Here is a 10,646-nt window from a genome sequence, read left to right on the forward strand (position 1 = left end):
GCATTACAAAAATCATTTGATTGCACTTCTTACATAGCTTAGTCTTAGAGGGAGGGGGGGAAAAATGGAAAAGAATCCCTTTTTACTTTTAAACTTAACTTAAACCATAGACTTAATTTCACATCTAATAACTTTATAACAAAACGTCTCTCCATGAGTATCTCACTGATAATGCAGACTCTCCTTGTGTCCGAATGCACGGATTTGATTGGCTGATTAGCATGACATGAGAAGATTGGCTATGCACAGTGGTCTGTGAGTTTCCAAGGGCCGCTCCACTTTTACCGTAATAGCTGTAGAAACTACACCCGTTAAAATATAAACACAAATTTAACATCCAATATTTCAAGCATTTTCCTCACTGCATTTTATGCTTCCTCAGGTGTGGCAAATATACAACTAGCTCAGACTGTTGTACACCATTCACCTTTTAAACATTTAAAAAATCAGACAAAAGTAAAGGCTCATCGATTAAACTCAAACTAACACTGCTTTTGTCCTCCATCTTCTGTAACCTGGTACCCGAAGTGGCGTCCTCAGGCGAGGCAAGTTAACCAAGGCTAACCAACAAAGGAAGGCTATGTCAAGGTCTTGATTTACTGCACGCCTCCATCTCCTCTGCAAACATGAGGCCCCCCTCTGAACTAAACACCTCCTACTCCTTCCACATTGGTGCATCCACTCTAAAAGCCAGGGGTCGCTGGTCTTCAGGCGCCGAGGAACATTACATTGCCTGAGAGTACTGATTGCAGCTCAAAATTCTATGAGAGCAAATACTGAAGAACTCTGTCATCATTTTGTGATCAGAAATGCTGCATTTAAAGTGGTTGGCTGGGGTTCATTGATAATATGTAGTATGACCTCTCCTGGGTTGCATGCTTGCATCCCTCTCTGAAGCAGTTCATGCAGCTAAAGTCTGCAGCATGCTTGCTGCTACAAATTGATAGCCCACATAGTTCACATAACAGTAGAATAGTTTCTTCAAGATGCATGCTTGCATCTTAAATCTTTAATGAATTTCTGAGGTCAAGCAGCATGGTTGCTGCTTCACATTGATAGTTTGCATAACAGTAGAATGGCCTCTTCAGGACGCATGCTGCGTCCTAATTCATTTATGAATTTCTGAGGTCTGCAGCATGCTTGCTGCTACACATAGATTTATCCGAAGTCTGGCTGATGCTTAGCATGGGCGTTAACTAGGCTTGGCGTTGGGTTCCATGTTTGTTTTGGGGGTTTTGCATTGCGCTCCCTGTTTTTAGCTCAGCATGCTGCTGGCTAATCCAGGGAGCATCTTAGGGTGGAGCCTTCAACGCCAAGTAAAACTGTATTACCATTTGTTGCAATAAATGGTTTAATCTATGACAAGAGTGTTCCTGACTGAAATGAAGCAACGTGTTAGTTCATGCAGGATACAGAAGTCATACGCCCCAGCTGTAATCAGCTGACAGCCACTGATTGAATCAGTCACACACCAATCACAGCCACCAATTCTCACCACAAGGCGGTCTATTTAAATATGACTCCCACCTACACTGATCTTGCTTCACCGTTGCTAACACTGCTGCTGGCAAAGCTTGCCTCCAGTCTCCACCTTTCTGGTTCAGGGTCCCATCATGGCTCTAGGGTCAATCTGCAATTCATATCTTGCTTTCGGCCCACTCTGCAGGGGGTTTTGCATTGCACTCCCTGTTTTTAGCTCAGCATGCTGCTGGCTAATCCAGGGAGCATCTTAGAGTGGAGCCTTCAACGCCAAGTATTGTATTACCATTTGTTGCAATAAATGGTTTGATCTTTGACAAGAGTGTTCCTGACTGAAATATTTTGTCTTCATTTTACATGTCATAACTTCTTGCATTTTTAAATGTTTCTAAACTTTCTGATAATTTACAGATTTTTCACTGTGGTCTTTTGTGGACTTTTGGACCCCGTTATGTATGTGTAATTTTTCTGAATCCTCTTTCTGTAGTCGGCAGACGATTTGCTGGTGGCGTCAGCGGAATGTCCAAGTGACGATGAAGACATTGACCCCTGTGACCCCAGTTCAGGTGAGATCCCTGCCACAAATACACACATCACACTCCCTTTGTTAAGCTTTTTATTTCCATTTGTCCTCCATTCAGGTTCAGGTTTTTTTTTTTCTACCACTTTGTCGCTCGCTTCAATGAATTTTTCATTTCCACTTATGTTGCTGCCTCGAGGCATTACCTAACACTCTCCATCCACTCCCCAATCTTTGTTTCTATCCTGTACTTTGCTCTCGCCTTCACTCTCCACCTTACCCTTTTCCCCTTATTGTTCCTTTATGTTATAAATCACCTTGTTTTCTATCTGTCTCTTCCCCTTTTTTTTATCCTTTCCTTTTTGTCCCTTGTTCACTTCATCTCTAAACAGCCCAAAGATTTCACAGGCAAATTCTTCTACCTGCAGTCATATTTTATGGTGGCATATATCACTACACTGCAGCCCTGGCTCCTTGTGTACATCATATTGTTTCAAATGTATGTAATAAAAATTGATATACGTGCACCTGTGCTCTGGCCCACCTCTCAACGCTGTGTAATATAATCTGTTTACACATTATGTGATAATATGGAAACAGCTTTCGCCCCAAGCTGCAGCCTTCCCTTGCCAGCATGTAGCATTATGCAAAACTCATGTCAAATAATTAATCATGAAAATGCATTGTATCTTCTCGTTCCAGCTCTCCACCCACCTTCTTGACATGTAATCCAAATTAATAATGTATGCAGTAAACTGTAATTCAACATCACTTTCTTCCCTGTTCTCCTCACAGCCCGTCCCCCCCTGACGGAGGTGAAGGTGTTCCCAGGTCCGTCCGAGGTGGTGCGGGAGAGCAGCAGCACCACTGGCATGGTGGTGGGCATCGTGGCAGCCGCTGCCCTCTGCATCCTCATCCTCCTCTACGCCATGTACAAGTACCGCAACCGCGACGAGGGCTCCTACCACGTGGACGAGAGCCGTAACTACATCAGCAACTCGGCCACACAGCCCAATGGCAGCGCCAAGGACAAGCCACTGGGCATCGCCAAGATCTCCAAGAACAAGAAGAACAAAGATAAGGAGTACTACGTCTGAGGCGGAAGATGTCCGACACACAGACATATACGCATAAACCTTTATATATAACGGTATATGTACATAAATAGATATATTCTCAAAAAAAAAAAAAATACACACATGCACACTGACATAGACATGCTGATGTTAATGTTTACTCTCCAATAATCACACCTGCACACATACTGGCAAACACACATACATATACAATTTCAAGCACACAGACATTTAAGCACAAACATACACACACATACAGACTGGCCTGAGGGCAAGGACCCTTACTGTACAGTATTTACCAATGAGCAGAGCCTCAGAGAGAGGCTTGTTTTATGAACATAAACACCATTCCAAATGATTTAGAAAGCACCAGTTCAACTCCCAGTGAAGAACCATTTTGGGGGCAGCCAGGTAAAAAGATCAATCACACACCCCTGCCACAGTTGGACCTCTCTTCTTGGACTCAGAGAGGTCAAGGAAGACTTTAAATGAAGCACACGGCAGACTGAGTGTGTTGAGCGAGAGGGCAGAGCACCAAAACAAAGATGACATAAAAAGCACCAAGATAAGCACTAAGTGTCTCTTCCAAGCTTCTTGGCCTTCCACCCTGTTAGCAGACGGGACTCGATGAAGCACTGAGAAAAAAAAAAGAAAAAAAAACAAGCACACTGATGGTCCAAGTTTAACACCAAGCAACAGGACAGGAAATCAGGGTGTAGCCATATAGACAGTGAATTATGGTTGAATAAGCAGAGGCAGGGCTGGTGCCGTTAATATAACGGATGGGCTTTGGTTGTTACACTGCAGAACTGATGTTTTACAGCACCCTGTAAATCGTGACGGTGGAATCAGTGCAAAACTGAGAGATATTTCCTGGACAGGATACTTGAGACTTCAGATGCTACCTACAAACACACCAGTCTTGCATGACTGCGGTGTCAAACACACACGTTACAGTACACACACACACACACACACACACACACGCACTGACAAATGAAAACACAAATCTACACATGCAGACATAAATGTACCTGCAATGCTAAAGACCCACCATATCTTCACAACTGAAGACTATACAAGAAGACAATGGTGAAAATGACAAAGACAATTATGATAATTGTTATGGCAATGATAATGATGAATATGAAGAACATTTGGGCAGTATAGACTCTTTGGGGAAGGGAGGGAGGGGGGTCTTATTGCACGTGAATTATCTTACTCCGTGTGATTTATACCGCGTTAAAACTCCAGAGGTTACACCTTGACGCACCACCATCATAAACTTACCACCTTGGCTTGAAGTATTCCTAAATGCGCACTTCAAATGATTTTTTCCAGTCTGTGGAATTCAACAATGATTTAATTGACTCTCAGTTCAAACCTTCATTGATAAAGTGTGACCATCTCGAGTGTGCTGCATGCCTGAGTCTCTGAGCTGTGCTGTGGAATGGTGGCGCGTGGTGCCTCTAAGTCCAGAGGTGGTAGGTTTGTTTGTAGGGGGGGGGTTGGGGGGGTTTGAGGAGGGGGGTTACAGTGTAACTCCAGTGCAACGCCTGGATGTGTGTCCACCACAGGCCACGCCCTATTTTCTAGCCTGATGTCTTATAGGCCACGCCCACTATACCTGCTCTAACCAACCACCTTTCTTTCTTTTTCTTTTTCTTTTTTTTTTCTTTTTTAGCAAAAACCAGCTGAGGAAAAGAATCAAAAACAGAACAAAGTAAATGTTACCATGTGTTGCTAATAGATAGAAAAGTCCAGTTCATGATCTCATTGGCTATTTGACAACTTGAGTTGCTTTGATTTCTTTGGCTCTCCCTTTTCTCTCTCTATCTCTCTTTGCGTCCTTTGTCTTCATGCTATTGGTTGACTGATTTATCGATCCTCATGACAGGACAGATGGGTTTCCGATGGGCTACAGTATAATTATCTGTTTATGGACTTCTGCAGTGTCTGAGCCCTCAACGGCTCAAGAATTGTAGCCTCATGATATATCAATACGAACCGTGCCATGACATGAACCAGCCCCTCCAGTTCTTCCAAACAATATAACCAACCAGTCAGATGCATGCAAAACAGACCAGGGCAAGAAAGGACGTGTGTGTGAGATTTCAAAGTATAATATTGTCAAAATTAACATTTTCCCTTATTCTTGCCTTCCTTAACTGGCCTTTCAGACCTCCTTTTCCTCCCCTCTCTTGCTTTCCCCTTGTTCAGTATGTTTCCCTATCTGTCCGTCCCCCCCCTATCGCTTTCTTTCCCCTCTGTCTCTGTTGTGTTGCCATCTGAAACAAAGGAGGTGTCTCAACCAATGGGATTCTACATCTAGGTGTTCATTAACCATGTTTATTTTCTATATGTACAATTTTTCTACAGTATTTACTTTTATTTTTATTGTTACAGTTCTTGATGAACATAAAGTGGAAATTTATTATGAAAAATAGTTTTGAAGATTAATGAGTAAATAAAATATTACCCAAGTGAGCCTGGAGTGCATTTGTGTGTTGGTTTTTGCAAACTCGTCGTGATCTGCATTGTGTTGAAAAAGCAGAACTTATTTTTTTACTGATGATCTACAAAAAAAAGTGTTGCACATTCCCTCTTTTCCCTTTAACCTCTTGTTTCATCAAAGTATGAAGCAAGACTTTTCCAAGTCCCACTCCGTCTAACTGGGACAGTAGACACACAAATACATAAATACACCAAGCGCAGCTTTGAAGTATGACTCAGTGCAGTGAAACGGTTTTAGTCTCAGCAGAGTTGTTGTTTGCTGGATGAAAGATCCCTGAGACTGCAGAGTTGAGCGTGTGTCCTCAGGTGAGAGGAGCTACAAGGACCTGCTATTTAAATAAACACCTCCCCAAGTCTCGCTATCATGTTCTCTCTCTCTCTGTTTCTTTTACATTGCCTTTGTCTTTGCTGAACAGTTTGTGCTCAACAGAAGGCTTGTGTTAGACTGTAACCATCTGCCACTGTGCTGTCCTTGACCACAGCCAGCTAGCACAAAGATAAAGAGACAGCCCTGCTATATTTATCGGGTAAATAAGAACTCCAGCACTCAAAAGTAGCCAATCAGTTACCGTTACATACAACATTTACAGACCAGCAGTCTCATGAGGTGTCATATTCATTACACACCGTAAAGCTAAATTGTTTGGATGGGTGACAACTGGAGAGGGAACTTAACTATACTTAGATCCTCACCACTAGTGAGGCCAAAATGTGATGTTTGGCCTGGGGGTGTCGCTAGAGGAAAGGCCATGTTACATAAATAAAAAGGGATTATCCTTGATAGTGCCCATTTTATGACATCTCATAGATTGTTATCCCTGAGCCAGGACCAATTGGCAGTCTTCCAGGACTCGGACTGAATCATTCATAAAATACTTTACAGGAAGAATGTTGAAAATACAAACCCACCAGATGGTAGTCAGATCACTTTCAAAGCCATTCCGATTACAGTTGATCCAAACAAAGTTAGTCTCCCTACATGATATTTAGTTCATCAAAAGTTAGTTATCTCAAAAATAAATGTACATCAACATTTGCATTACTTTAGCATTCATCTCACAGTCCTAGTGTACTATGATGTGATGATGATCAAGATTAACTCTGCTCTTGCTATTGAGTAGATGCCAGCGTGTGGCTGCCATGACCAATAAATGTGCTCATTCCTTCAACATGACAACTTTCTTGTTTTAAGGAGAGAAAAGGCTTCTTGCTGTAATGAAAAACTTTATTTCCTTCTTTTTTTTATATCATTTCTCATTATATTGAGAAACTGAGCAAATCATTTTTGCAATAGCAATATGCTAAACAGGCTGAGAAAGTATGCAGCTGGTGCTGGTGGCTGAACTATATTAGAATGCTATATTTAGCATATTAATATTCAAACTATTAAGAATATGTTAACTTAGTATGTCACTTTTACTTTTAACATTTTAGCTCCCTCACATTATTAGCATGTGAATATGCTAGATGAAAATCAGAGGACCACCAAAACCATAGCATTCATCTTCTGGTTTGTACTAAATTTTATGTCAAATAATTGTCACGATGTGTAACTTTGAACCATGTTGGACCATCAGACTGGAGAACCACACTGTTAGCAATAAAGGTGAAAAGGAAGAAGAATCTAGGTTGATAGGCTTGTACAATCATCAATAAACCTTTTTTTAACTGCAGCCATTTTGACTTGTCAGAAAAGCTGTGGTGGATCCAATGACATTAATGATTAATGATCCACTGAAGTGACCCACTAAGCTACCCAAATGAATCAAAAAGCTCAATAAGGGCCATCATTCTTAAAGCTTCCTAGTACAAAGAGTTGCAACTCTCCAGTAAGGTAAACATTTTCTGTCCCTTCCTTGCTTCAAGAATTTTTCTAAGTCACTACTAAACTAGGACTCTGCCAAAACTTTTTAGGCTAAGTGAATACAGCCATAGGACCCTGGAGCTTAAACATCTAACTGAAGTGCATTATTAATGGTATCACCTGTTGTTTGACTGGTTTAAAATCTTCCTGTTAAAAAAAAAGCACATTGACTTTTTAATTTTATTCATTTATTGGATTATTGTGCAAAGAGGGAGTCGAGCTGTTTGACATTTTCATCAACATCTCCCCTGCACAGGTGCAGAATACTCAGCAACATTTTTAATCCACAATTTCATATCATGAATCAGAGACACACTTGCACACACACACATACACACACACTCCTATTCCTCAGGCCTTCAATTCTAGTCCTTTGTGCATCTGCATTTCTCAGAGTCTGCCTAACTTTCTCTCTCGCTCTCTCTGATTCTTTCTTGCCTTGTGCATAACTGTGGGAGAGTGAATTTGTGTGTGTGTGTTTGTGTGTGGTCATGTCAGGAGCTCAAGGCTGCGTTTTTCCTCCTGCTTTGCTATAAATCACAGAGTGCTATTCCTCCACATGAAGTTCCCACAGTGCAACACACACACACACACACACACACACACACACACACACAATCAACTATGTTTCAATACGAGAGACAACAATATGTGAGCAAAGCAGAAACTGAGGTTGCATAAAGGAGAAAAAAAAAAGATTGTTTGTTACGTAAGTGTGTGTGTGTGTGTGTGCGCACATGAATGCAAAGTGTCCTTGCAAGCTGGCTGTCCTACTGAAGTGTGCTTGGCTCAGCCTGTGGAGAAGAAAGGAATGTTATGTCCATCGCTATCAAACTGTGCTCATCATTCCACACAAATATGAGGCAGGAGACAAAACAGATTGACGCTTGCTCTCCCCATAATGATTTTTATTGTTAGTTTGTTGACATAAGTGGGAAGGTCATAGACACAATCAGTCCCAAATTAAGACACCTATTTCCCACGAAAACTGGAAATGATATAGATTAACTTGCCAACAAAATAAGCATGCAACTAAAAAATACAATAAACTATAGGAAAAGGGATTAATTAACATCAGGAACAGTACATTCTATTAGAAGTTGAAACCTTTGTGATGCCCATGAACATTTATGGTAATGCTTCAGATGATGGTCCACTCCATAATAATTCCCTATTTACAGGTTAATATTTTGCACTAACAATGTACTAGTACAGTATGTACCCATCCAATACATGTAGGTATATTAAGGGAACAAGATGTGAAGTTAGGGAATAAAGGGGTAACAATCTGTGACCTTAAAAATACTTTACCTATTCTAATATTGCAAGGTGACTTGAGTACTAACTGTATATTAGGAATAATTATGCTGTATGTTTAGGGCCGTAATCTAAAGCATCATAACCTGATTTTGTTCATCTATAGTAATTACAAACACCCTTGTCTAAAGTTAATTTTCCAGATCATTAGCTGCTCACTGTTATTATTATAGACTTATGAACTAACTGCGGCCCTTGCCTCTTTTGTTGAGCTGTGGTATTTAACCGGCAAATACTCTGAGGCTTATCGGAAATGCGGCTCATTATGTGCCACTTAAAACAGAAATACTGAATAAACTATTTTTTGTTGTTGTTTTTTTTTTTTAAATTACTGTCCTTTTCTAAATATGAAGTGAAACAAGTGACATACTGTTGAGAAGGGCTGTTACGAGGCTGCGGTTTTATTTATTTGCATTATTAACAATGTCAGTGGGATTTTAAATTAGATTTTCCTACTTTTGGAACAGGGCCTGGAAATTTGGGTTTGATTTCAGCCCATCAGTGAAGCAATCAGAGGGCTTTGTGGCTAGCTAGCATAACTTAAAATGCTGGGAGCTAAACTACTGAGCACCAGCCTTTTCAGCTAGCTACCTAGCTAAAGTAAACGTCCATCATAAAAAACACACTTGGAAAAGTAATGTTAATCATCCATATGGATTTCAGACTACTATAACATCATTGTGACAGTAGCTGAAGCATGTTAGTCTACGTAACTTGGAAGTTCACAGACGCCAGATTTCTGTTACTTCATCTTTGAGTTCACGTCCTCTTTTTTAACAAAGGAATTAGCCGAGTCTTGGACATTTGATTTGATTAATTAATGTTGTTTCCTCTTAATATAATAACTAAGAACTACTAAGTATTGGCTTGCCCATCTGGTCCGATACCTCAAAAGAAGTGTCAGAACACAGTGCATCACAGCTTTCTGGTCAGAGTACCCATGCTGGTCCCTGTCCACCGCGAAAGCACATGCAATGGGAATGTGAGCCTCAGAAGTGAACCATGGAGCAATGGAAGAAGGTGGCTTAGGTTGAAGTGTCACATTTTATTTTACGTCATGTGGATGGGCGGGTGTATGTGCATCGTTTACCTGGCAAACAGACGGCACCAGGATGCACTTTGGGAAGAAGGTAAGCCGGCTGTGGCAGTGTGATGTTCTGAGTGATGTTCTGCTGGGAAACCTTGAGTCCTGGCATTCATGTGGATGTTATTTTGACATGTAACCTGTACCTAAGCATTGTTTCAGCCTTAGTAGAGACACCCTTTTATGGCAACGGTATTCTTGGATGGCAGTGGCCTCTTTCAGCAGAATAATGTACCCCGCCACATTGTTCAGGAATGGTTTAAGGAACATGAGAAAGAGTTCAAGGTGTTGCCTTGGCCTCTAAATTCCCAAGATCTCAATTCGATTGAGCATCTGTGGGATGTGCTGGAAAAACAAGTCCGGTCCAAGGAGACCCCACCTCGCAACTTACAGGGCTTCAAGCATCTGCTGCTAATGTCTTGTATCAGATATCAAAGGCCACCTCCAGAGGTCTTTTGGAGTCGGGGGTTGACGGGTCATTAGGCCAAAGGCTCATCACTGAACTATAATTACTTTTTCCTCACTTTTTTCTTTATTTTGTTGTTTAACTTTTCTGCCTTTTCCTTATAAGAATTCACTTTTTGGTGACAAATGTGAGTCTTCAAGTCTAGTGGAATTACTGACTGTATAATTTTTGAATCTGTTTTGAATAAGAAATGAATATGTTCAAAGAAGGCAGGGACTTGTGCAGATTTAATTAGCACTGCATCCTGTTACACTGTGCTATTTTCTGTGATTGCTTGTTTGTGTGATTTCCTCTGAGAAACTTAAAGAGTCAAAGTGTCATGATTA

General features: G+C 41.0%; 1 protein-coding gene across 3 annotated transcripts in view; it reads left to right on the top strand.

Moving 5' to 3' along the window:
- Positions 1–3,096, top strand: part of nrxn1a (neurexin 1a) — a 59,676-nt gene extending 56,580 nt beyond the window's left edge. For 2 of the 3 annotated variants that reach the window (XM_062442683.1, XM_062442682.1), the window contains 2 exons: positions 1,967–2,045; positions 2,795–3,096. In XM_062442683.1, the coding sequence (XP_062298667.1) occupies positions 1,967–2,045; positions 2,795–3,096 (381 nt within the window). The remainder of the gene's footprint in view (positions 1–1,966; positions 2,046–2,794) is intronic. The other variant, XM_062442684.1, reaches the window with a different exon arrangement.
- Positions 3,097–10,646: the final 7,550 nt, after the last annotated feature.

This window comes from Scomber scombrus, chromosome 21 (genome assembly GCF_963691925.1).
Source record: "Scomber scombrus chromosome 21, fScoSco1.1, whole genome shotgun sequence".
NCBI classification, from domain to species: domain Eukaryota; kingdom Metazoa; phylum Chordata; class Actinopteri; order Scombriformes; family Scombridae; genus Scomber; species Scomber scombrus.